The 26,961-nt window shown below is 50.1% G+C and overlaps 3 protein-coding genes across 9 annotated transcripts in view; 1 reads left to right on the top strand and 2 right to left on the bottom strand.

Annotated features, from left to right (window-relative positions):
* Positions 1 to 182: 182 nt before the first annotated feature.
* Positions 183 to 8,072, bottom strand: mpv17l (MPV17 mitochondrial membrane protein like). Of its 3 annotated transcripts, none has more exons than XR_015110213.1 (5): positions 7,409 to 8,072; positions 6,694 to 6,764; positions 5,055 to 5,084; positions 3,602 to 3,879; positions 183 to 2,095 (listed from the first exon to the last, which is right to left on the bottom strand). XR_015110213.1 is itself a non-coding variant. In XM_086186039.1 (4 exons), the coding sequence occupies exons 1-4, from the start codon at positions 7,713 to 7,715 to the stop codon at positions 3,664 to 3,666; spliced, it is 624 nt and encodes a 207-aa protein (XP_086042165.1). In that variant the 5' UTR covers positions 7,716 to 8,072; the 3' UTR covers positions 189 to 3,663. The 3 variants fall into 3 exon arrangements, 1 of the variants encoding a protein (XP_086042165.1); XR_015110212.1 differs by having other exon boundaries at positions 183 to 2,205; XM_086186039.1 differs by having other exon boundaries at positions 189 to 3,879.
* A 2,177-nt stretch (positions 8,073 to 10,249) lies between these two features.
* crlf3 (cytokine receptor-like factor 3) lies at positions 10,250 to 23,343 on the top strand. 3 transcript variants are annotated; one of them, XM_086186034.1, is made up of 10 exons: positions 10,250 to 10,406; positions 12,000 to 12,341; positions 14,835 to 14,965; positions 18,297 to 18,504; positions 18,802 to 18,889; positions 18,967 to 19,144; positions 19,228 to 19,456; positions 19,549 to 19,687; positions 20,411 to 20,523; positions 20,628 to 23,343. In XM_086186034.1, the coding sequence occupies exons 3-10, from the start codon at positions 14,849 to 14,851 to the stop codon at positions 20,891 to 20,893; spliced, it is 1,338 nt and encodes a 445-aa protein (XP_086042160.1). In that variant the 5' UTR covers positions 10,250 to 10,406; positions 12,000 to 12,341; positions 14,835 to 14,848; the 3' UTR covers positions 20,894 to 23,343. The 3 variants fall into 3 exon arrangements, with proteins under 3 accessions (XP_086042160.1, XP_086042161.1, XP_086042159.1); XM_086186035.1 differs by lacking the exon at positions 12,000 to 12,341 and having other exon boundaries at positions 14,838 to 14,965; XM_086186033.1 differs by lacking the exon at positions 12,000 to 12,341 and having other exon boundaries at positions 10,251 to 10,406.
* The window catches only part of LOC147244531 (polycomb protein suz12-B-like), a 20,816-nt gene continuing 12,151 nt past the window's right edge, over positions 18,297 to 26,961 (bottom strand). For 2 of the 3 annotated variants that reach the window (XM_086186032.1, XM_086186031.1), the window contains exons 15-16: positions 26,861 to 26,940; positions 24,110 to 26,478 (exon numbers count right to left, since the gene is read on the bottom strand). In XM_086186032.1, coding sequence (XP_086042158.1) covers positions 26,088 to 26,478; positions 26,861 to 26,940 — 471 coding nt within the window. In that variant the 3' untranslated portion in view covers positions 24,110 to 26,087. The other variant, XR_015110211.1, reaches the window with a different exon arrangement.

The raw sequence follows: 26,961 nt of genomic DNA on the forward strand, positions 1-26,961 counted from the left end.
GGATTATCAACCGTTACAAGTAACGAGGTACTTTAGTAACGGAACACCTGGCGGTACTTTGAGTTTTTATACGCTTTGTGCTTCCCGTCTGCTCTGTTTACGCTGCTACATTTGTCACTCTACAGTCAAAAAACACAAGTGTGTCACATTCAGAGGAGGTCGAAGTACAGACAGTCATTACTCAAGAAGTACAAATACTCGTCAAAACAAAAGACGCTGGTCAAGTGGAAACTCCCAACTCTCTCTTTATTGGTCCTCATAACTGCAGGATTAAAAACAGACAAAAACGATACAAATGAGTACAGTGAGGTCATATAAAACCAAGTGTTCCATGGAAGACAAAAGAAGCAAGAAAATAGAATAAACAGGAGATCCTAAATTATGGGAGCAACAATAGAAACTTGTCAAAAAGGTAATAGTTGAGTGGAGTACACGCACCTGAGAAAGTCTAGAGAAGTACAGTAACAAAGTATTTGTACTTTCCATCTCTGATAATGTTGTGATAAGAAGCGCTATCTTGACCCTGAGCAATACTGTTTGCAGTAATAAATCAGCATAATCTACTAGCATATAGGTACTACTTCAGCGCTGACAGAGCCTGTAGCACACTGTCAGTGTCCTGTCGCGACAGGGATTGAAAGTATTTTTACTTTACAAGGGTATATGTAGTACTTCAGCCACTAGAGGTCAGACTAACCATAATAACTGTCATTCTTGGCATCTTTCAATGGCTCGTAAACAATTATTGAATTGATTTTATTTAACTTTGCTCAAAATGTTTCAAAATTATAAAACCAATCCGATAATGTCTCTTCCTATGAATTTTGTTCAGAGATGCACAGAACTCTGATGATTCTGGCTGATTATGATTCCACTCTTCCCTGATTGTGTGTCACAGAGACCAAAGACCCGAAGAGAGTCAGACAGCTACGGGTCAACGGAGAAGCTAGCAATGCTAACGTTAGCTCCTGTAGCTGAAGTGATCTATAAGACGGGGGTGTGATTTGTCCCAGTATGCCCTCGTGTGGACAGGACTGGAGCTAAGACGAGTCACGTTTGACACCAGCTGAATGTGCTTTATTGAGGTTTGGTGGTCAAAGTTCAAAGGTTTGGTAAAGGAGGGCGGGGTTTACAGCTTCCTGGACTCTGATAGGGAATATCTCTCCCTGTGGGTGGGGTCAGAGGTCACCCTGGTCAACCCTGTCCTTTCCAGAGGGATTAACCCGGTTTATCTGATCCTGGTTAATCCACACACACCATCACTGGAGCATGAAAGCCTTGTACACACACACACACACACACACACACACACGTCCTGGCACCATATTTTGGTTTCATAATTCATGTTTTTATCCTGGGACGTGATGTCACTGACCTGATTCCAGCTGTGTCACAAGCCTCCTGATGGTCTCACTTATTGTCTAAAGTGACACTTCACCCTAAAACTGTACTTCACCTCTCAAGTACTCACAAACAGACATTCAACAAAAAAGACGTTTCATTTGTGCTGCTGGTGGTTTCAGTTGAAGTGAGTCACCAAACTGGCCGTGGTCATTTCAAAATAAAAGTGCACCACAAATAGAGTTTGCAATATGGATCAATATTCACATTTTGCATCAATTTTTTGTCACTGATCGCTGGATCAATAGATTGCTACAGTCTCATGTACCATTACACCCAGGTGACCACCAGGGGGCCATAGTTGTTTACACCTCAAAAGATAAAGTGACCTAAAAAGAGCGGGAGAGGGAAGTTACGCTCTCTTTGCTTCTGTTTCCCACAACATGACACAGGTGGAAAGATATAAATCACATCAACCTGCAACGCTGCACAGACGCTTGCAGGATTACAGCTCTGTTACTCAAACAACCCGAGAGGTCGTAGAGGTCATGACACAAAGACAAATCCCAACAAAGTAGCAAAATAAAATAGTCGAGGTTGTCAGCAGGCTAAAGTAGACGTTGATACAACAGTGAACCGCAGTCTCAGGTTTTATTGTTGTTGTGATTTTGCACATACAGAAGTGTTCAGACTTCTACAGTGGTTAAGCCTGGTTCTCCCTGGCGACCCGACAGGCCAAACTGGTCATCTCTACCTGTAGAAGTACAACAGAGCGCTCAAGAATACTTCACCTCTGTCGTGTATATTCAGTATTCTCATTGCTTGGGTTCATCGTCTTCAGGCTGATTGCTGTACAGTTAAAATCTGAACACAAGAGAAAGACGGTGAGGTGTAACTACAGCGTGTAAGGTGGTAAGGTGTCTGGGCTGATGGCATCCTAGTGAACGTTTCAAGTATTAGAGGACAAATATCCTAACTTTACAGGTCAAACTAGGAGACAGAAGGAGGGACAACCTCTACAACAACACATCTGCATTTCAACATTTTTCAGGAAATTATTTAAATTATTGACAATTTGTTTTTTTATGGTCAGTTACATTTTAAGAAACCATGCCAACACTTCCCACCCATTGCCATTCTTTGTGCTAAGCTAACTAGCCTGGGTCTCAGCTCCTGGAGAAGCATCTCTGCCTTCTGGTCTGACTCTGGGGACGATGGACAGTGAGAGACTTCCCTGAGAGTGGGAGTGGTCCTGTAAAGTGATCCTTTTTCTAGGAAGAGTATCTGACCCTCCAAGTACTCACTAATAGGAGTCTTTGGCTCACTAGGCCGTTTTTTCCTTCCTGCATTTACTCCTGGAGGCTGATGGCTAAGAAAAGCTCGCCAGCCCAAAATCATCTGTTTACATATTTCCAGGAACACATCTGGCCCAGGCGGACGAGCTCAAGCGAGTTGGATCACGTGAATGTTCCAGCTGGTAGAGCAGAACCAGAAGGGTTCTAGAGAGTTCTGAGCTCCAATTAAAGTGTTGGTGGATCCCTGATCCTCGTCTGGATCAAGGAGACCTGGATTCTACCAGACCACCTGGAGAGGTGGTGACCAGACGTTTGTGGACAGTTCAGCTGCTGTTAGCATCAGTCTCTGTTAGCTTCAAGCTAAACATACGTGGCTGGATCTTCCTGCATCCTGGAGTCACTAAGAAGTGATGGAGGAGGAAGAAACATCTTAGTGAGCTGAGTACTCCTGGTAGTGAGTACTTGGAGGGTGAAATACTCTTTCTTAGGAACCTCTGATGTAGGAGCACATCATCTGCATAAAGTGTTTTAGATTTTTGAGCCTTGGCAGACATTCAGAGCTCCAGTCTGCTCCTGCCTTTGTTCTTCCAGGTCAGATTATCGGACCTTTGTAGGCTTCTTCTTACATCGGTGGATCTCACATTAACTCAGAAACTCCACTTATATTAGACACACACACACAGAAAACACACACAAGGGTTGGTGTAGCTCACAGACCAGAGTGAAGGCACAAGAGGTGGAGGAAGCAGAAACATGGAGCCCTTAGATCTGGTCTCAGAGGATTGACGGCACTGTAGACTCAGACCAACCCAGAACCACCAGCCTGAAAGCCGACCACGGGCCTGGTTCATCCGTCCCAAGCTTATTCCATATGTTTGGATGGAAGAATTTCATTTGTATGTCTCAATAATGTGTTCCAGAGACTCGGACACACGTGTTCATGCAGCGTGACAACCATCACTCACATGATGCTGCTGCAGATGAAGCTCAAACACCTGAATCCACACGTCCTCCTCATCCTCCTCCATCAGTTTTCCCTCTGGGACCGATGCTTTTTGCGGGCCATCCGGGCCTCTCGCATCTCTTCCAGGGTCTTTCGGGGGTCCATGACGAAGGCCAGCGCCACGGCGGCAGTGCCGTCGCCGTTCTGTCGTGAGAAGCAGAGGAAGGTGGCCCAGAGGAAGGCGCAGCAGCCCATGAAGGCCGTCCGCATGTACAGCGGCATCAGCACGAAGTTCAGAAACTGTGATGGGAGGAGAAACAGAGACATGAATGGGTTCTCAGCATGTGGCCGGGGGACCTCGGGGGGGTCCTTAGAGTGGCTCTTATCGTGGCATCCATCCATCCAACCATTTTCTACACTGCTTATTCATAAAGGGTTGACGGGGTGGAGCCTATCCCAGCTGACATTGGGTGAGAGGCGGGGTTCACCCTGAACGGGTCACCAGTCCATCTCAGGGCCATCAGGAGCAATCAGGGGTTCAGTATCTTGCTCAAGGACACTTGGACATGGTCACCGGGGGGGGGGATCGAACCTTTAGGAATTAGAAATATATTTGTTTGTCAGTTTCACTTTTTGTGTGCTAATTCCTTGAATGTTTTCTTTTTTTGTGATTCATTTTTTATTGTATTTTGTAATGAAACACAAAACCGTCGCTCATATGAACCAGGAGACGACAGGCAACAGTCGGCCACCACACTCACCCCCCCACAAAGACTCTCAGTCGCCACCAAGTCCTTCTTTAATGAATAGATGGAAAGACAACCAACGATTGGGGATGAAAGATGAGAGAGGAAAAAGTGAGTAAGCAACAAAGAGAGCGGAGCACGGCTGCTCTCCCAGCGTGCCGTCACCACGGGAGCGCCGCCCGCCTGCAGCAGGAGAGTCGGTGATCAAGTTCACCAGGCTCATCTGATGGCTGGGCATCGGCAGGCCAGCCTGTTCCTGCAACGTGTTCTGGATATTTCCTGCAAATTTTCAGGAAACTTCAAACTAGTTTACACACCTTTTTCCAATATTTTTGTGAAGAAATCATTTGAAGTTGTTGGGGAGATCTTTTTCATTGCTAAGAAAGAATTACCACCAAAAATAAAAACCAAACAAACGCTAAATTTTAAACAAGTTTGAGAATAAAAGCACTTGACAAAGTCCAATAAAATGCTTCAAAACTGACTGAAATGTATGTTTATACTTTTTTTATAAATGTACATTATTTTTTGATACTTTATTCAGTGCAGGTTTTGATTAAAACTGCAGTATTTTGGTTGAAGGAAACAGATTCACTCTCAGCTGTAACGTAGTAAAATTGTGTCATTTGTGACATGAAACAATCAAAATCATCCAAACGAAACTGACGTCATCCGTTTGTCCAGGAACAAAATCAAAGCAGACACAAGCGGCATCAGGAGTTGGCTCACCTGCATGAAGGGCCAGTACATGAGTCCAGTCTGGAAGGGAACACAGGACATGATGAGAGCTGAGTCAGCAGAATGTCCCCACAAGTCCATCTAACAGTGCAGCAAGGACACTCCAAGACACCTCTAAAGTACAAGATGGCTGACACGCCTGTGTGTGTCTGTAAAGAGCATCAGTGAAACAAGCTAACGTTAGCCTATGAAAAAGCTCCACCAGGGTCACATGACTTCAAGGTCACCACCACTAGGCTTCAGGGATCTTGTGTTTCCCCTGATGGCCTTTAATGACCTCCATGACCTCTGCAGGCTCCTCTAGACTCTTGTTAGCAACCCAGGTTTTTAAGACTCCACCACTCCAACATCCACCAGTCTGGTGTTTACTGGTGGATCTGATGTAGAACTGAACCTCCAACATCCACCGGTCTGGTGTTTACTGGTGGATCTGATGTAGAACTGAACCTCCAACATCCACCGGTCTGGTGTTTACTGGTGGATCTGATGTAGAACTGAACCTCCACCATCCACCAGTCTGGTGTTTACTGGTGGATCTGATGTAGAACTGAACCTCCACCATCCACCGGTCTGGTGTTTACTGGTGGATCTGATGTAGAACTGAACCTCCACCATCCACCGGTCTGGTGTTACTGGTGGATCTGATGTAGAACTGAACCTCCACCATCCACTGGTCTGGTGTTTACTGGTGGATCTGATGTAGAACTGAACCTCCAACATCCACCGGTCTGGTGTTTACTGGTGGATCTGATGTAGAACTGAACCTCCACCATCCACCGGTCTGGTGTTTACTGGTGGATCTGATGTAGAACTGAACCTCCAACATCCACCGGTCTGGTGTTTACTGGTGGATCTGATGTAGAACTGAACCTCCACCATCCACCGGTCTGGTGTTTACTGGTGGATCTGATGTAGAACTGAACCTCCACCATCCACCAGTCTGGTGTTTACTGGTGGATCTGATGTAGAACTGAACCTCCACCATCCACCAGTCTGGTGTTTACTGGTGGATCTGATGTAGAACTGAACCTTTTTACTTCTCCAGCTGCTGGGAGCCACAGACGGGGGAACCAGACTTTCAACAATGCAGATTTACTCCTCATCACTCTAAACTCTGTTTTTTGTGCCACAATCCCAGGCAGAAATGAGAGCTTCCTCATGGTCTCTGTGTGTTTTGCTGCCTTTGTCAACAACAGTGTGTAGCTGCTTGACATCTCACACCTTCAGTTGTGTGTTAGTAGAACTCAGGTTTTTACAGTTCAGTTCACCAATTTTCAGACAAGACGTCTGTACTTGGTGAGGCGGTGGCAGATCATCAGTGTCTGACTCTTAAACTTCAGGCTCCTCCCCCAAACTGTCAAGTCCGTCCATATTTACATTCAATTTGCTTCCTGTAGCTTTTGAAAAATTACTTGACTCCTTTACACCTGGCAGGACCTCACCTCACACACAGGATCATGCTGACTTCTCTAGCGTTGGCACGTGTCTGAGTCACCTGGCGTGCTCCCGCCGGCGAGCCTACTGCGCAGGAGCAGCCGTGGTGTAATCTGGGTTAATCTGGCTGTGAGCTCGCTGCAGCTTCCCCTGGAGGAGGGAAGGTGACTTTCCTACGTCCACGAGCCTAACTCACCTTCCAGGTGTTGAAGAACTTCTCCCTCCAGTCCTCTAAGATGTCCTCTTTACCCTCCAGGAAGCTCACACCTGCGGGTCCAAGCACAGGTGATTCAGTGACCTCATCATCAAATGAGTGAGCAACAATGCTGCCCTGTGTCTCTGGAGCTCAGAGAATAATCCACAACACCAAACACCTGTGTCGCCATTACAAACACGCAGTGGCGGCCTTCTGAAGATGTGAGCGTCACCTTCACGTCACATGACTGGCAGCCACACTCACCTGGAGGGTGTTACCTCCTCCTGAATCCTGTATTTGTCCTTTTGCTTTCCTTTGAAGCTTTTGTTTGAGTTTGGAATGAAAACAGCAAACATTTAAAACATAAAACTGCAGGAACTCACAAACTTACGGTGACGCTCTCTTACAGTCTCGTCCATCCTCCACAGAGCCAGACACAGGGACCCTCCCTCTTGGCTAGTTAGCTTAGCACAATGACTGGTAGTGGGTGGGAAGTGTTAGCATCAGCTAGCTCAGGTCACCAACTTTCTCTCACACCATCTTTAGCACAATCGACAAGTGGACGTGTTATAAACCCTGACCCTGTCAGGCTGTTGATTCTGTATGACGTCATTAATCAATAATCTGGTTGTCATCTGGTCCCCTTCACAGAGCAGTAACAGTGTTGGGGGTGCCTGGGTCCCTCCAGGAGCCGACCTCTGCCTGGTGTTCTTACCGGTGTAGAAGACACTGGTGGCCAGAGGCGACGCGAAGCTCTGGTCCAGCAGCAGTTTGCGGAACACCATCCCTGCGGACTTCCCGGGGAAGCGGCGCTCCAGCACCCGCAGCCAGAAGTAGTTGAAGTTGCCATGGAAACTGATGGCCACCACGGCCACGTTGCGGGTGTGTCTCCAGTCCAGGCGCTCCCTCTGCGCCAGCAGCTGGTGCACCAGGTCGCCGCCGGCGAACAGGCAGCCGTACAGGGTGACGTTGGCCAGCCAGGGGAAGCGCTTGGCGGCCTCCTTCAGCACCGCGCTCCTCATGGTCGGCCGAGGACGCGGGTCCGGCGGAGCTGCTGCGGGACTCACTTCGACTCAGGACGCGGCTGCGGCAGGCAGAGCAGGCCGGGAGGGGGGCCGGCGGGCCCGAGCCACGGGATCCATGCGCGTCGGTTAAGACGGGGGCGGCGGGGCGGTCAGGCGCTTCTACCGGCAGCCGCGGGACTATCACACATGATCCGACCGCCACAGGTACCGAGCACCGCCGGTGGTCACCGGGGCGCTGCCATGACACCGCGGCACCGCGGGAGAGAGGACTCCAATGATGACGAAGATGACGGTGAATCCCAGTAGCTTCGGTAGAAGCGCAGTACCGAGGACCCGGTGCCCCCCCCCCCCCCAGTAAATCCCGCGGCGGCGGGTCACGCGCTAATCTGCAGGATTGTCGCAGACGCGCGAGCGCTGCGTCACTGACACCAGCAGCGCATCTTCAGTTCATCTGAGGTCAGCAGAGGGGCGACCCTGGAGGACTCGGACCAGAGGGGCCCACACCCAGGAGGGCCCAGACACAGGAGGGCCCGGACAAGGGGGGCCCACACCCAGGAGGAACCCACCAGGGGGGCCCAGACCCAGGAGGACCCAGACTGAGGAGGGCGAGGACCCAGGAGGGCCCGGACCCAGGAGCAGGGCCCACGGGAACTGAATGAGCCACACCAACTGTGATCAGGAGGCTCCAGAGGTTCTGATCATGTGACTTGTAGATATTACCTGGGTCCAGGTAACTGGACTGAGGGAGACAGGCGACATTTGTAACTGATTCTACTGGAGTTCAAGAACCCACCCGGGCCTCCCAGCAGAACCATGGTTGCCGGGGGGCTGAGCCTCGGCCTGGCGGCCGTTGCTGGGCTAACAGTTTTTCATGAGTGTCTCGATGTTGTGACTGGCGGGGTTTCACCGATTCTCCTCATGAATCCTGAGGTTTTCACGCGTCAACAGGCAACAGGCTTTAGAACCCCGGAGAACCCAAGAACCACTTGGGATCGATGAGAACTGCCCAGAAATCGTTAATACATCCATCATCCCTCCCTCCATCATCCCTCCCTCCATCATCCCTCCCTCCATCATCCATCCATCATCCCTCCATCATCCATCCATCATCCCTCCATCCATCATCCCTCCATCATCCATCCATCATCCCTCCATCCATCATCCCTCATCATCCATCCATCATCCATCCATCCATCATCCCTCCCTCCATCATCCATCCATCCATCATCCCTCCATCATCCATCATCATCCCTCCATCATCCATCCATCATCCCTCCCTCCATCATTCATCCATCCATCATCCCTCCCTCCATCATCCATCCCTCCATCAATCATCCCTCCATCCATCCATCCATCCATCATCCCTCCATCCATCCATCCATCCATCTTCCCTCCCTCCATCATCCATCCCTCCATCATCCCTCAATCCATCCATCCCTCCATCTTCTCCCTCTCCTCCTGTTCAGGGTGGTGGGGGTGGAGCCTATCCCAGCAGCCTTCCCCCTGGACAGGTCACCAGTCCATGGCAGGGCCAACACATAGAGACAGACAACCATTGGCTCTCCCAGCCACGCCTACGGTCAATTTAGAGTCTGGATCAACCTGGTCCCTCTTGATGTCTTTGGACTGTGGAGGAAGCTGGAGTACCAGAGAGAACCCAGCAGGAACAGGGAGAACATGGAGACTCACCCAGAAAGACCCCGTGCTGCAGCCGGGGCTCCACCCACAACCTTCTTGCTGGGGGCCACAGGGAGGACCACTGCTCCACCCACAACCTTCTTGATGGGGGCCACGGTGAGGACCACCGCTCCACCGGACCACCGTATACATCGATCAGATATCGATTATCTTGGCTCAGCCAGACCTGCTGCACCACTGCGAGCCACTAGAGGGAGACGGAGTGCCACTTCCCATCAGTTTGAAGACTGAAATGAACAGAAAAGCGAACGAGGTCGGTGTTCCGGGTCGGATCCTTGACTCCAGACTTTGTGAAGATGACCTCAGGGTCTGCTTCCAGTCTCCGGGATAACAGAAGTGGTTTATTGTCTTAATTGTAGTTTGATTACCCCCCCCTTTTTTTTTTTTACCTTGAATTCTTGTTAATTTCATTGTGACATTTTCAGATGTTGTGTTTGTCATTTATTGGTTGTGTGCTGCTCCACCTCTCAGTGAACAACGGAAATTATTCAGGGAGACCGAAACCTCACCAAAATCATCAGTCGTCTTTTCGAGTACATTTTTAAAGGTTTAAAGGGTTTAATATTCAATCGTTATTATTCATTTACTTGTTTGTTTATTCATCAGCTGGCGGGCCACATCCGGCCCCCGGACCCATGTAGACCACCTCACTCAGCGTTCTCAATACATTAAAAACTACAAAAGAGGATCTCAAATAAACAAGACTTGGACTCGCGTCAACTTACGTCATCAGATCGCCAGGAGAAATTCAAGGGCTAAATATGATTTCATTGGCTGGACTCCCTGTCAATCAAAACGAACTCGTCTGTGATTGGCTGCGGAGCCTAAAACTCGAAAGTGTCATTTTTGGACTTGAGGCAAAACTTGAGTGCGTCGCGCGGCGCTTCGAGCGGTTTCACGACGTCTGGCTGCGGAATGTCGTCCCGAGGCGAGTGAGGCGGGCACCGGAGGAGTTTCCTCTCTCAGCCGCGGAGGCTTTTCGCGTCGCAGGTCTGTAGTTGCTGCTACTGTTCTTGTGACTAGCGGCTAATGCTAATGAGCGTGTTCCAAGTGTCATTGTCTTTCGGCCGGAACGCAACTTTCCTCCTGTCCAAACCGACGCTGTTACCGGGGATTCGTGATCTCTGTCCCGCTACCACAGGCTAGAAGTCGGCCGGTTATCGAGCCCTCGCTCATCATTTACAGCCGGCAGCGGAAACTTTCCTGCTAGTTCGCCCACCAGCATCACTTTTTTTATCACGACCCACCGAACTTCTCTTCAAATTGATGTTTGGGCCATAAAGACGTCACTGGTTGCGTTTCTGTGCCGAACCAGCAGTCACGTGTCAGACCCGCCGGTGGCGAGGCCGGGGTCCGCTGCTGTGTGAGGGAGGTGAACGGTGGTCCGTCCGCGACCGCGGGAGCGTTCGATAATCCAGACTGGAGCTGCTGGGGAGCCTGGGGTGAGAGTTGAGACCAGTGGCCGGTCGTGGGTCCGGGGGGTACTTGGTGAAAATAAGCAGAAATCCGGAAGTCGCTGCGAGCCAGCGCAGACATGTCTGCTGCTCGAATAATAACAGAAATGTGGCTTTGCTCTCGAGTTCCTTCCATAACTTTGCTGTTAGTCACAGCACGAGGAGCCCCAGGCGTCAGAGGACTACAAACATGTCATCTTGGCTCCAGCACTGATAGTCTGGGTGTGCATGGGTCGCTAAAAAGGCAGCAGGCATTCCTGCTCCTCACCCCGGAGGAGGCTTGGCTCTCTTGTCATGACTCGCTTGTGTCTGGCAGGATCCCGGCGGGAGCAGCAGGTCGTCTTCCCATGCAGGTTGACCTACATTCTCAGAGAGCAGGATTCTCTCGCTGCCTGTTCACTCCATGATCACACAGGAACACGAGGCGAGGGGGAGGACACCGTGAGCTCGCCTACTTGGGATCACGTGGTTCTGGCGCGGGAGCCCCATCGGCTGGACGCCTGCTAGCCAGAACAGACTTTCAGTAGATTCTGGAGAGAACGAGGGATTTTACAGGTTTACAGCGACAAACTAGAGGTGTGATCAGGGTAGTTGTCAGTGGACTGATGGTGAGAAGGTGGATGGGTGGTGGTGTGATGTCATCGCGAGTACGTGCCTGCATGACCCTGCAGCTCTGTGTATAGGTTGGTGGATGCTGCCCCCCCACTAATGCATCCAACAGTTCCCATCTCATTTGGTGGTGGAGACTTTCCTGGCTCCACCTGCAGGGAGCTGCATGGCAGGGAGGAGATGCTGCTCCATCCACGGCCCCTCAACTCCACAGCTGCTGGTCTTGGTCTCAGTCTTTTGTTTTACTTGATAAACAATTTTAGTGCTTTTTTTTTTTTGGCCCACGAATAAATTTTGCAGATTTTTTTTCCCTGCATAAAAATTAATTGGTGACGCCAAAATCACCCTTTGGAAGGAGCCTTGTAAGTCGATGTTCCTGTTGACTCTGAGCCTCCACAACAATCACAACATTTCAGAAATTAATGACTCTGAATTTTGTTGCAACTCAACAAGCGACTCTGGTTTGAGGCAAACAGCTTGATGTGACGCTCACAGTGCCGACGTGTGTTTGGGTCTGCAGCTGTGTGAGGCTCCAGCTTCTGAGGGAAAGCCACCTGCCCGGATGAACCAACTGAGAGTCACAGACAGGTGAAGGTGAATTGAAGGGGAGGGCGTTCCTACTCTTGTCGCATGTAAAGACAGCCCCATCGAAGTGATGAGGCCCCGGTAGCAACTTCCTCTGCAGCTGCTGTTAAGGAAGCGAGGCGACCGCAGCAGAGACGGTTCTACTTTCACAAACGCCAGTGGAGGATCGACGTTGTTCATCTGCTGTCTCACAGGAGGCTCTTTTAGTCAGACGAGCCTGAGGTGAACAGCTCAGACTGGTGTCACCGCTCGGTGGATGGCAGCCGCGTAGCTTCAGGTATTTCCTATTTTCATCGACCATTTTACCTGCTAATCTCCTAGTCAGAGCTGCAGCAGTTCAGTGGGAAGAAAGCGAGCCATCAGCCATGGTCACAGGAAGCAGGAGGTTCTTCAGCTCGAGCTGCGCTTCCCTGTGTCACTCTAGATACACCAGGCCTGTTTGATTGTGTGGTGGACCACAATGAACAGCTGTTCCTCAGAATCCTTTCTTCTCATTGTTCGTATCCACACCTGAAACCTCCATGTCTGCATCCATGATGATACAGATGGAAGAAGCCCTGTCAAATACCCAGAGACATGATGAAAGAGCTCTGATGTCAAAAGGCACTGCCAGCCATGTTTAAAGACCATCGAGAGCCGTGATTGTTGGCTGTGGTCACGCTCAGCTCACACAGGACCAGGATATTTCTGGTCTAAAGCCCAAGATGCATCCTGAGGAACGATCAATTGACCAATGAAGCAGCCATGAAGTCAATGGTTTTGCTTTGAAAGTGAGTGAAAAGACCGAGGATGGACCTGCTGCTGAGTGGAGTCTGAGTCCAGCCTGGAGACGTGTCGGCTGCTGCTAGGAAGTGGTTTTCATGTTGACACACATCCTCTGTGAAACTGCTCGCTGGCTTCGACTTGTCGTTTGCGCAGGGTGATCATTTTGGCAACACGTACTGATCTGTAGAGTCCACTCAGGACTGGACTGTTGGCCTGTAATTTGATGAGGTTGAGTTTAAGTCAACCAATGAGAATCCTGCTGCTTTCTCCTGAAATTTACTGATACGATTAAAAGCTGGAAGCCTGAATCTGAGACCCAGGCTAGTTAGCTTAGCCCAATGGCTGGTAGTGGGTGGGAAATGTTAGCATCAGCGAGCTCAGGTCCAGGATGCTGGTTAGCTTAACACAATGGCTGGAAGTGGCTGGGAAGTGTTAGCATCAGCTAGCTCAGGTCCAGGCTAGTTAGCTTAGCCCAATGGCTGGTAGTGGCTGGGAAGTGTTAGCATCAGCTAGCTCAGGTCCAGGCTAGTTAGCTTAGCCCAATGGCTGGTAGTGGCTGGGAAGTGTTAGCATCAGCTAGCTCAGGTCCAGGCTAGTTAGCTTAGCCCAATGGCTGGTAGTGGGTGGGCAGTGTTAGCATCACCTCGCTCAGGTCCAGGCTAGTTAGCTTAGCCCAATGGCTGGTAGTGGCTGGGAAATGTTAGCATCAGCGAGCTCAGGTCCAGGATGCTGGTTAGCTTAACACAATGGCTGGAAGTGGCTGGGAAGTGTTAGCATCAGCTAGCTCAGGTCCAGGCTAGTTAGCTTAGCCCAATGGCTGGTAGTGGCTGGGAAGTGTTAGCATCAGCTAGCTCAGGTCCAGGCTAGTTAGCTTAGCCCAATGGCTGGTAGTGGCTGGGAAGTGTTAGCATCAGCTAGCTCAGGTCCAGGCTAGTTAGCTTAGCCCAATGGCTGGTAGTGGGTGGGCAGTGTTAGCATCACCTCGCTCAGGTCCAGGCTAGTTAGCTTAGCCCAATGGCTGGTAGTGGCTGGGAAGTGTTAGCATCAGCTAGCTCAGGTCCAAGCTAGTTAGCTTAGCCCAATGGCTGGTAGTGGGTGGAAGTGTTAGCATCAGCTAGCTCAGGTCCAGAATAGTTAGCTTAGCCCAATGGCTGGTAGTGGGTGGAAGTGTTAGCATCAGCTAGCTCAGGTCCAGGATAGTTAGCTTAGCCCAATGGCTGGTAGTGGGTGGGAAGTGTTAGCATCAGCTAGCTCAGGTCCAGGATGCTGGTGTGTCCAGCAGGAATCCTCCTCCTCATCATCATCAGTAGCAGCAGTCGCTCTTCTAGTCCTCCACAAACGTTTGGTTCTGTTGACCCAAGTTCCAGTGGAGCTTTGGAGGTGCTGCGTCAAATCACTGCTCCCAGTCAGGAAAGTAGTTCCGGCTACGTGTCTGATTCTACCACTACAACGTCTCCTCATTTTACACTGGTATTCACCACCAAGGTTACCACAACAAATTTGGGTTCCTGCTTTTCATTGTTGAGGATTTGCTGCACGTTTTTATCCAGGGAACCAGAAAACAGCGGTAAATGTCTTGGGGGTTCTGACTGTCATGATCACTTCAGCTGCAGGAAGCTGTGTTGGAGTGTATTTCCCCACCTCCTCCTCTGATCACTTGAGTACATCATTTGTGGATTCATAGATGCAACAGTTCTAAATGTCTTGGATTCTGATTTTAAAGACGTCATAGTCACGGGTGAAGAAGATCCTCATCCCAGAGTGCAGGATCCACATTTTTAATTGTTGTCTAGAATTTAACAAATTTTTGTTCATTGTTGAGCAACAAAACTTGAGATTAGTTGGACATTTGTGATGGAAAACACTCCAGAATGGGTTTGACTTTCATGAGGACTTTAAAATGAGGCTCTCAGAACACACTGGCGCTGTTTGTTGTTGGTCAGCGACTGATCTCTGGAGTTCTGCTTTCACATTAACAGTTTGTTCCCGGTGTTCTTGTGTGCAGCAGGAGGAGGGAGGATGTCTGTGGAGGTGGACGTGTTGCTGCAGGAGGCAAAGGAAAGCATCGAAGCAGCTCAGAACTATCGCAGTGAACTCCAGCAGCGGCTGCATGGCCTCAACCAGGCCCGCAAACAGGTACCACATCCTGCTAAGCCTCCACACAGGTTTAAATAAAGTGGGGAGCCAGGAGGGGAACTCACAGCTTTACCTGGAACACACACATATGACAAGTATCATGTGGAACACTGCAGCTGTGTGGACACACATCAGATGGTAGAGCAGCAGCAAGAGTCCTCAAACCCAGAAATCAGTTTCCCAGTAGAACATCTGGTTCCCCCGTCTGTGGCTCCCAGCAGCTGGAGATATCAGCAGGTTCAGGTCTACATCAGATCCACCAGTAAACACCAGACTGGTGGATGGTGGAGGTTCAGTTCTACATCAGATCCACCAGTAAACACCAGACCGGTGGATGGTGGAGGTTCAGTTCTACATCAGATCCACCAGTACACAAGACTGGTGGATGGTGGAGGTTCAGGTCTACATCAGATCCACCAGTAAACACCAGACTGGTGGATGGTGGAGGTTCAGTTCTACATCAGATCCACCAGTAAACACCAGACTGGTGGATGGTGGAGGTTCAGGTCTACATCAGATCCACCAGTAAACACCAGACTGGTGGATGGTGGAGGTTCAGTTCTACATCAGATCCACCAGTAAACACCAGACCGGTGGATGGTGGAGGTTCAGTTCTACATCAGATCCACCAGTAACACAAGACTGGTGGATGGTGGAGGTTCAGGTCTACATCAGATCCACCAGTAAACACCAGACTGGTGGATGGTGGAGGTTCAGTTCTACATCAGATCCACCAGTAAACACTAGACCGGTGGATGGTGGAGGTTCAGTTCTACATCAGATCCACCAGTAAACACCAGACCGGTGGATGGTGGAGGTTCAGTTCTACATCAGATCCACCAGTAAACACCAGACCGGTGGATGGTGGAGGTTCAGTTCTACGTCAGATCCACCAGTAAACACCAGACCGGTGGATGGTGGAGGTTCAGTTCTACAACAGATCCACCAGTAACACCAGACTGGTGGATGGTGGAGGTTCAGTTCTACATCAGATCCACCAGTAAACACCAACGTTAGCTTAGCACTGCTACCGTAGCATCCAGGCTTCCAGCATCATCAGAGGGTTCATTAGTGAAGATGATCTTGATGAACTGAACCTGGAAGATCATCAACTTCTGTTCCCCACAGAGAACAGCAGGTCATCTGTTCAGACCAGCCTCGGGTCGTTCAGTGCCTGAGGTGAAGGCGGGAGGTTCAGTTTGGTCCTCCTGAGGTGCTGCCGACTGTGCATGTCAAGTGTGTTTATCTGCTGACTCGGAACAATCCCAGGAGACCGTGTTCTCTCTTCCTTCCTGCTGCTGTCCAGCTGCTCGCCGTCAACAATGCTGCTATTTCCTGTCGCGACACCAAGAAGACATGAAGGAGGCCAGATTCTTGTCCAGTCATTTTCCAATCATGACTGTAGAAGTGAAAGAAGTCGGAGGTGTAGCGGAGCCGTTTGTCCTCCTCCACGGTTGCTGTGATGGAGTGAACCACAGCTTGCTTGAACCGCCCGGGTCGTCTTATGTGCAAACGCCACTCTCGTCTTGTAGAACTCGTGACGTCCTGGTTGGTCTTTAAAACCAAAATGCAGCCAAATGTCTTCTATCTCAGCTACAGGTGGCGTCAGATCTCGTCCGCCACGACAGTCGGTCCTCTGACTGAAATGGTGGAGACGCCGGCCGAGCAGCAGCAAGCTGACTCGAGGCTGGAATGTCCTCGCAGTGTCATGGAAACTGTGGCGGCGTGAGTGGCTTGACTGCTCGGCTCTACTTTAAATCTTTACAGCTGCAGTGAGACTGGACCCTAAGACATTCCCAGCATATAGAATCAGTTTCCTACAGTCTTTCTAAAAGGGTGTGACTCACATTCTGAAGGGTTGGCGTGTGGAGCACCCATCTGTGACCCCCCCCGCCCCCCCGCCCAGCTGCTCCGGCCAACATGATCTCAGATCAGAGTCCTGAGGGGATGCCTTTTCCATAACCTTCTTTCCCACAGAAGAGATGGGCTGCACACACACACACACACACACACACACACACACACACACACACACACACACACACACACACACACACACACACACACACACACACACAACTAGCTTAATAATAACTACTATTCTGTTCACCCAAAAATATTGATAATTGCCTTTCTGTGTCACGCTGATAGTCATCAGGAAATGATGTGTTGTCTCCAACGGGAAATGTCCTGTTTTACAGCCACCCGACACACACACACACACACACACACACACACACACACACACACACACACACACACACACACACACACACTCTGTTTTTCATTCTCAGGCTTTGTCTCTGCATTATCAGTGCGCAGTTGTCAATGTATCTTCCGTTTCCTGCTCTATCTCTATACACATTGTGAAGTGTGTGTGTGTGTGTGTGTGTGTGTGTGTGTGTGTGTGTGTGTGTGTGTGTGTGTGTGTGTGTGTGTGTGTGTGTGTGTGTGTGTGTGTGTGTGTGTTGGGGGAACAGAAACAGGAGTGCCTATGACAAACCAGTGAGCTTCCAGATGAGCTGCTGGTCTTAAAGATGGTGGTGATGAGCATTAGCATTAGCATTAGCATTAGCATATTCTGTGTCTGCCTCTTATTTGGTGAAAAAGTCATCCTGCAATTCTTGTGTGTGAAGTTGTGACTGCAGCATAAAACAAATGGCCTCAAGAGCACAGCTGCTTGTTACCAAGGGGAACCTGCAGTTTAACAACTGTACTTCTCAACTCAAACCCACAAATCTAAATTAGCATCAAACAATACAACAGCAAACACACTGTTTTCAAAATAACAATATTTTACTAAATGAAAGAGCAATAACAAGAAATATTTTCCTTAGCCAGACATTCGCGCACTGATCAAATTAATCTACTTGGGACTGCAGAGGGTCCAGGACTGTAGAGGGTCCAGGACTGTAGAGGGTCCAGGACTGTAGAGGGTCCAGGACCGTGTCCTGCAGCCAGGAGCAACTGAGGCAGCAGCTCAAGACAGTCGTGATTGATCCATCAAAATGATGTCGCAGGAACCAAATCATGATGCTGACCCTACGAAGCAGGAAGTGATGCTTCATGTCTTCCCTGGAGACCACAAGCACACAGATTTGAAGAGCTGCTCCATCAGCTGCAAGTGTTGCTGGAGCTCTTTGACCTCCTCAAGTGTTCTTTCACTCTCAAGCAGCCCAGACGTTGGTGAGCTTGTGCCACAAACCCACTTTGATCAGTAGGTCTGAGGCAGACGTGAGTTTTCTTGGATAAAAGCAGAAAGAAAAGCCAAGTGCAGTTATGGTTTGCTCATCTTTTTACCCCCCCCCCCCCCCTCCTCTGGCGTCCTCAGGTCAGGGGCAGCTCAGGTCAGGCCCGCGAGGCCCTCCGGAGACACTTTGCAGAGCTGGAGGCGGCAACAAGTCGGCTGTTGACGGAGCGACTGACCGCGCTGCTGGCCGAGGTGGACAGCATCGAGGCGGACAGCATCAAACCGCTGGATGACTGCCAGAGTGTCATTGAGCACGGCGTGGGCCAGGCTGACGAGCTGCTGAGAGAGGGTGAGAGAAACGGAGCCCTACGCCTCTCTGTATCAAACTCGCCTTCCAAATGTTTCCGTTTGTCCAAATACCTCATCGTCGCTGTCGGTGCGCCCACCTGGGGGCGGCGTTTATCGTCCCGATGCTGTCTGACAGAGGCACTTTGTTTCTGCATGGTCGGATCCAACCTGAATTCAAAGGCGTGAATTTGTGGCTCATGTCACAAATCTGATATTTACCTTGTTACCTTGGATACGTAGGACTTCACATGGTGTCTGACGCCCTGATTGTCCTCCGTGGTCGTCTGTGTCTCTGCAGGGGAAGCAGCTCTGCGTTGTGGTCTTGGGGAAAAGGAAGACAAACTGGGCAGTTTCACCAAGAAGGCCATGCACATCCAGCTGGACAGGTAGGACGCCGCCGCGCTGCGTCCTTTAGACAACAAATCACCTGGACACAACCTTTGGTAACTTGAGTGTCTTCCAGCCTCCCGGAGGTCCCGGCGCTGGTGGACGTGCCGTGTGTCTCTGCCCAGCTGGACGACTCCTTGCTGGGGTTGCTGAGGGACAAGGTGTCCCGCCACGGCTCCGTCTCCTCCCACCCACCTGTCCTGATAGACGAGCTGCAGGAGAGACCTGGCAGCATCCTGGTCCGCTGGTGTAAGGTCAGCAGGGGTGAAGCTTAAACACTCACATCTGAGCCACGATGCTGATGGTGTATGAAGTATTTGTTTCATGTCTTCATCAGGTGGATGAAGACTTTGCAGCTGCAGATTATCGGCTGCAGTACCGGCGCTCTGGCAGCGGGGGGAGCCATTATGAGGACACCTACATCGGGCGGGAATGTGAGTTCCTGGTTCTCCACCTGGACCCTCACATCGATTACCTGTTCAGGGTCTGTGCCCGTGGGGAGGGTCGCACCGAGTGGAGCCCCTGGAGCATCCCGCAGACAGGATACACAACGATGGCGCCGCACGGTAGGCTCCGCCTCCAGACATGCTCAAACCATCTGAACGCCATCCAACCATCCAAAGATGTGTGGAAGAGTGTGTTTTCCTTCTTCGTCCAGAGTGGTGTCCCGGCACAGACGGCTACATCCTGAGCAGCAGGAAAAACATTGCGCTGCGCAATGACTCCACCCCCTCACACGGCGCTGTCCTCTACTCGAACGCACCCACGTACTTTTGTGGCCAGACGCTGACCTTCAAGTATGCAAACACACAACACACACACACGATTGCTGCAACAAAACGAGTGTGTCACGAGTGGCAAAAACTCCTTGTTTAGGTCTCGGCCGTGACCAGTGACATCACGACCCCATCGCCTTCTCCTCAAACACTCAAGACTAAAGGTTAAAGTTAGCGAGCAGACGCAAAAAGAACCTGGTGGTCATCAACTGAAAAGGTCGAAACGAGTCAGCAAAGACAAGGAGCTGCAGCGGAAGCAACTTCTGCTGCCAAACACCGTCAGAAGGTGTTAATATGACTGACAGATCCCTGGTGCAGGGGATTTCACAATAAAAGCACCAGGATCCTCTATCTGACGTCAGTGAATACATAAAACAAATAGCTGAGTTGATCATGTCCAGAGGTTGATAAAGTACCACATTAATAGAGCACATCAGGAGAGCTGCCACCTGTGATGCAAGTTAGGAAGTGAGGCAAACTCAAGCCTGAGAGACGTGACGGTGAGGGAAGGAATCCAGAAGGGCTGAATGAAGTCTTCAGCTGAAGAACCACGCACATTCCAGCATTTCTCATTCCAGGTTTTCTCTCAAGGAAAATAAGACTTCTGACCCTCTGAACATTTGAGCAGCAGATTTACAGGATTTCAACCTTTTAACTAGAAAATCTGAGTCATCAATCATTTCCTGCTGATGGTTCATCCTGTAAACTGATGGTGACGCTGTCTCCTATCATCCTGGTGCCAAGGATCCTGGCGGCGGGTCAGATGGACCGACAGGACAGTCTAGGTGTGTGTGTGAACAGCGCCGGAGAGGCGGAGTCACTCCAGAGGGACCAGGCTGTCTGCATCTCCACCAGCGGTACGACGACGCTCGCACGGCTGCAGCTGATTGGTTGCTAACGACCAGATGTTTAGAATTTGTTGCTCCCGTGGACCCACGTGAGTGTCGTGTGTCTCCACCAGGCGCTGTGTTTGTTAATGGCAAAGAGATGACCAACCAGCTGCCCGCCATCACCGTGGGTTCGGCCGTCACCTTCGACATGGAGGTGGTCAACCTGTTTCCTGTCAGCAACAACAACCTGAGCGAGGGCGGCAGCTTCAAGCTGCGGGTGACCATCGGCTCCGGTAACCGGGAGGTGGTGTTTGACTGGCTGGTGGACCAGGCGGTTGACTGCCTCTTCTTCGGCTGCTCCTTCGCCCACTCAGGCTGGAAAGTGCTCGTGTTTTAGCGCCGCTGCTGTTCTTCTTCTGTTGTCTTTCCTCATAAGTGGCGCAGGACTGCGAGCACCTCAGCGTTTCCTCCTCTAATCATCAGTTTCTTCACAGCAGCAGGAATCCCTCCTGAACCTGGAATCCAGTCGTGGAGTTTCCCACATGTGGAAACTGTGACGGGCCTGTCAGATCGGGGCCCCTCCATCCTCCTCTCACTATGTTCTCAGTCATCAAAGCGTCCATTAAATCACGAAACCCTCAGTTTAGTCTCGCAGGCAGGAAGTGAACCCTGACAGAAACTCCTCCTCTTCTTCCTGCATCTGAACTTTTCTCAGCCTGATGATTGACAGGTACACGCTAGATGTCGGGGGACGAGTTGCAGCCATCAGGCGGCTCTTCCTGTCTGTAAGGCGACATTGAGGGTTAAAAAGTCCTTTAGTTTGTGAGACCCTTTGACAAATGAGGCCACGTGGCCTCCGTTAAGTTGCTTCATTTGATTGATGAAATCTGATGTTCATGTTGTTCCACAGGGAACATTTGAAGGAACGTGCAAGAACGTTCAAGGAGTCAGCCACATTTAAAGATATACTTCAACCAGGAAGTGTATTTCACCCTCCAAGTACTCACTACCAGGAGTAGTCAGCTCACTCAGGTGTTCATCACTTCCCAGTGACTCCAGGATGCAGGAGGAACCAGCCACGTATGTTTAGCTTGAAGCTAACAGAGACTGATGCTAACAGCAGCTGAACTGTCCAAACTCACTCAGAAGTCATGCAGTGGGGAACAATGACTTTGTGAGTACTTGAAAGGCAAAATACACTTTTTGGATGAAGTATCACTTGAAGTACAATCAAACATGTTTTAGTTTTGCTTATTTAATAAAAATGACCGACAGGTGAGGCGGCGAGATTGAGTCTAGTCTGAGCTTTCACATCGAAACGGGTTCACATGCAGACACGCCCCCACCGACTCACCCGCCGTCCCGGCCCCCCGTTCGCTCCGACTTCTTCGCAGTTCTGTCTTCCAGTTTCAACATGAAGCCGGACCAACTGAGAAACTACATTTGTACTTCTGAGGAGTGGAGGTGGAAATGTGCTCACAGAAGTCAAAGAGTTAAAAATGTAGCGCTGGTGAACGTGTCAGCTCAGGTCCGAGGAAGTCATGTGACCTGCTGACTCCCCGCGGCTGACCTGGTCCAGGTCTTCCTCCCGGAGCCACACCGGACTGTTGTTACTTCTGGACCTTCAGTCGGTTCTGTATTGTTTACAGCTTTGTTTCTTTAGATGGCACCTCGCCGCCAGGGGGAGGAGCTTAGTTGAGCTTTCCACTGTCTCACAACCAGGTTTTTGCTCTTGTTGTAGTTGGAAAGACGCCTCCTAGGAAGGTTTGCCAGACATACATGTTGCTACACACTGTGAATGTTGCTGCCGCCGTCATTTTCTCCGCCCACCTCGCCTCTTCTTGGCGTCTGGAAGTGAAACACGCCCACTTTTGGGGCAAGTCTCTTATTTCCCAATGTCCCCAGACTCGGATTAGAAGACACCCACGCTAGTTAGTTTAGCACAATGAGTGGTAGTTGGTGGAAAGGGTTAGCACAACTCAGAAGTCGGCTCGTCTAAGCTAGCGAGCGTGGCTCTCAGGAGGGAGGGGCTATAGATACTCCTCCTAATAATGGGCGTGTTCTTCAACATTTGTAATTCTGAGTTGCTTAAGTACCCCAGGTTCTAAACACCTGAAATTTGGGGAATTGGTTTTTTTCTTGAAATGTGAACCAATTTGAAAAATAACTTTCTGCCAAAACACAAAGCTCAGCTTCGCGTTTCTTTAAATATTTGAATTCTCTTTCCAAACTGTTGTTTTCAGGCTGACCTTTTTATTGTCACTTCGTAATCTAAACGTCTTTCTTTGTGTTGTGATGTGACACAGAAGTCTTCGTCTCCGGGTGGCAGACAGTGTTGACTCAGGATGTATCTTTTACATCATTTTTCTGGAAGCGATGGCTCCTCCCATCATGGATCCGTCCCAGTGTCAAATGCTTCTGAGTTCTTCTGTTACGTTGCTGTCAGACATCTGAGAGTCTCTGAAGAACATTGGCACATTTGTGATTTTATTAGAAAAGTTTTGCATCGTCACATTTTCCTGTTTGTGTGACGTTGATGGACGTCAGATGTTTTGAACATTTGACGCTCTGGACATCTGTGTGCGTCTGCGGACCTGTTGGGTCTCTTTGGAAGACGGAGGGACGATGGAACTGTCCAGTCTAAGGTACAAACTTCCTGAAGCCAGCAAACAACCTCGCCATCTTCCTTCTGCTTGGAAGAGCAAAAAATTAACCAGAAAAACTGTTTTTTTGAAAAGTTGACCGTGAACACAGTGACATCTGCTGGCCAAATAGTGTACTGCATCCGTTTTCCAAACTATCATGGTTTTGTTCAATAAAAGGTCACATGACAAGGACGATTTTTGTGAAGTGAATATTTGAGGTTCCCACATGCGAGCCTCAGACCCACTTTAAAAAATACCAAGGTAATTTTGTGTGTGGTTGGGTTTGTTGTTAGTAACTTATCTTAAATTTTAGTTTAGCATTCAAAGTAATTTAATTTTAGCCAAGATGTTTAAACCCCACTATGTAAATTAACTTTGTAACTTGCTTTCCTGACTAGACTATTTCAGAAACATGTAAATAGCAAGACAAAAAGATGAAGACAAAACCAAAGTTCAAATCATGTGACAGCTGCCATCAGAGCGTCTGACGCCGTCAAGGAAACCAACCTGTTGTTCTTCTGTTGCTCTAAACTAAAAATGTTCATCTTAAGGCGCACTAAGCTTGAGGTTTGCTATTTACCACGAACGTCGGTGACGTCAGGCAACAACTGCCTGCACCTTTGTTTTTCTAGTGTTTGAAATGTTGAATATTTCTGACCACTAGAGGGCATCAGACCTCAGGCCACCAGCGCTGACTATGCAGTAGTGTACATAGAAGACAAAAATCAAGAACTCAGAACAAACCTGAGGGATGGCAGGTGAGTCTTCGACTCGAGGGTCGCTGGTTTGATCCTCACCGCCCCGGTAACGGTGGGCAAGATGCTGAACCCCTGATCGGCACCAGGTGAGTGAGTAGTAAGATGTTCACAAAGTGAGGCCAGCTACCATCACACCCTCCTGTTCACGAACAGGTGAGACCGCTGAAGAACGACCAGGCAGGCGGCAACAGTACAAAATTGTTCCTTTAATAGAAAACCAATCAAAGGTCAAAAGGTCAAGCTGGTCTTACATTATTGTGGAAGGAGAGTCGTTGGCTCCAGCTTGTGCAAAATGCTGCTATCTTTGTGTGAAAAGAAAACAAATACTTCCTTAAACTGAAAAGTGCTCTCAGACGGCTCCCCAGGGTCACATGACCTGAATGGTGGCGAGCTTCAGGATGAGCAGTTCTAGGTTTCCAGAGCCTCTCTCACCTGCAGCCTGATTCTTGTCTGACTGACTAGAAACGGTGAATTCACCCGAGTGGCGAATTTTTCCTGTACACGAAGGAACTGTTGAAGCTAATTCACTGTTGGCCATTTATACAGAGGAGGCGGAGCCACAAACCTGCTGAGGAACAAATTCAGGAGCTCACCTGATCAGGAGTGACTTCAGCCATGTTGGTTAGGAGAATTTGATTGGGACCACCTTTGCAACCATAGATGGATTTCTCAGAATTGGAGTGTTGCCATGGAAACAGTAAGGTAGTCAGGGTGGGTCCACCTCAGTTGTCTGATCCATTTAATTGACAGGAAGGAAACATTCCTCCTGGAGAGCTCAAGAGTCAGGATGAATAAAAGCAGCAATTTCTCACATGACAGAAACTGAAACCGCCACCAGGATCGAGGCTCACGGGTCTGAGACCAGCCAGGACTCAACCTTCAACCTCAGCCAGACTGGATCAGCGTTCCGGGCTCAGCTGAGCAGCACCAGAGGAAAACAGTTACTTTGAAAAGAGCAATATTGCACGCCGGCGTTGGCAGTGGCTGGAGGAAGAGCGATCTAGCACCAGTGAGGGGACGTCCTGCAGTGGTCCAGTGGAGAGTCCTGGTCCTGGACGAGCCCCCAGGACAAGACACTGTGCTGTGACTGGTGTTGAAGACGATCGATAATGTCTAGCACCAGTGACTCCAGTTCATGCATCACGAGGACTGTGGCAGGTCCGTGAAGACTCTGGTCCGGTTCAGACGTGGCGTTAACGAGCATGTGGGGATCCATCTGATCCCTCAGACCACATCTGGAGGCGGTCCGGACCCCACTGAAGGACCACTAAGGTCCTCAAGGACTCACTCAATTATTGGATGTTCAACAGCTCAACGTCGGAGGGAGAAGCAGATCTGGATGCAGGCACACCGGCCACCATCGCCACCAAACCCTGTACAAATGCGGTGTCTGTCATGTGATCGGACCCAAAACAATTTGCCCATAAAAGGACCCGTTTTTGATCATCACATGACCAAAATGACTGGTTTAAGTCTGCCGATTGATTTGAGGTCAATCAGAGCTCAGCAGTACTGACGTCCTTTGGTTAGAACCCCAAAAGAAGTGATGGGGCCCCGCCTCCAACGCAGCCCCCTGTTCATTTGATGCCTCCTCAGATGAGACGCAGAAACGTCGCCACTTCCTGCCGGTTAAAAAGAAATCCTGATTGGAAAAAGGCTGATGTGATTTTAGCGTCCACCTGCGATCGGCTCATCAGACCCGCTAACGCCACGTCTGAGAACAGGTGAAGCACGTGGAGACGTGATGCCAGGGAAGCTTGATGTCCACATCATGACAGAAAACTTTGGTGAAGCCGAGTGTTTCTGGAAGACAGGAAGCTGTCGTAGGACTCGACCACGCCCTCCACAAGTGTTCCAGCCGCCGAAGATGAGATTTCCACCTCTGACCTCAATCGTGGGACGTTTGCCGGGTCGGTCCAGCCAGGACACCGTACCAACTGATCCAGACGGAGGCCCACCTGGACTCAGCTGGACAGAAACGAGTGACAGAATGACACCCGGCTGAACTCCGGACCTCGTCGGGACTCGTGGAGACGAACGAGAAACTCTGAGTCATTTACAGCTTCCGGCACCAAACTTCAGGTTATCAAGACAAATGTCGCTCAAGTGTCACTGATGGAAATGTAAACAAAGGTTGGACCTGCTGCACCGGCCGTCAGCTGGGTCTCCTTCAGGAAGCACAGCCGCGTCAGTTTGAGACTGAGTCTGACAGGCGGTGCTGGTCTCGGTTCTCCAGGCCGCTGTGGCCGGTCTCCTCGTTACAGGGTTTATACTCTGATGGATCCGGATCCGGATCCGGATCGAGCTCTGGCTGGGACTCCACAGCTGTCTCCCAGTCCTCCTCCTCATCTTCCTCCTCCTCCTCGTCCCTACACTTGTCTCTGCGAGCGGCCTGGTTCTGGAGCAGGCGGAGGCGGGCCATGGCCCGGTCGATGGTGAGCGTGCTGACCAGGTTGAAGTCGTGCATGCTGATCAGGTGCAGCAGGAAGTTGCGGCAGAGGTTGTTCTGGATCATGTGGGCGCTGTGCTGATCCGCAAACAGCAGGCAGGCTTCGTTCATCTGGTTATCAGCGATGAAGCTGGAGGGAACAGAGACGAGCAACCGGGTCAGTACCTGATGGCTCACATGACTTGACAGGTCAGGTGACTTGTGTCAGGTGGCCAGTTTGATTCACATAAAACCTTGTTACACTTGACAGTGATTAACTCACTCAAACTCTTGAAAAACTCGGTGGAATGATCGGCGTGTAGGAGACAAACATGGGAAGTAACTTCAGCAATGAATTCAGTTCATTATTCCAAGCAATTAACCCGAAAAGGAGGAGGAGCGCGACTAGAAAGAACAAGCCTGTCCTGTCACTGAACCAGAATACACTCGGCGCCCAAGTCCCAACACAAACTCAGGCAGGCAAAGCTTGTTGGGGGGTGGGGGGTTCCCGCGGTGAGCAGTGACATACACACCCATGCTTCATGACGTGGAGGTTCCACAGCTTCATGATCTCTTTCTCGCCCTCGTTGACGTCGGTGAAGTCCTCGATTTGCTGCGTGAGAACAGAGGTGAC

This window comes from Aulostomus chinensis, chromosome 18, assembly GCF_037954235.1.
Source record: "Aulostomus chinensis isolate RoL2024-O1b breed Wild chromosome 18, RoL_Achi_v1.0, whole genome shotgun sequence".
In the NCBI taxonomy this organism is placed as follows: domain Eukaryota; kingdom Metazoa; phylum Chordata; class Actinopteri; order Syngnathiformes; family Aulostomidae; genus Aulostomus; species Aulostomus chinensis.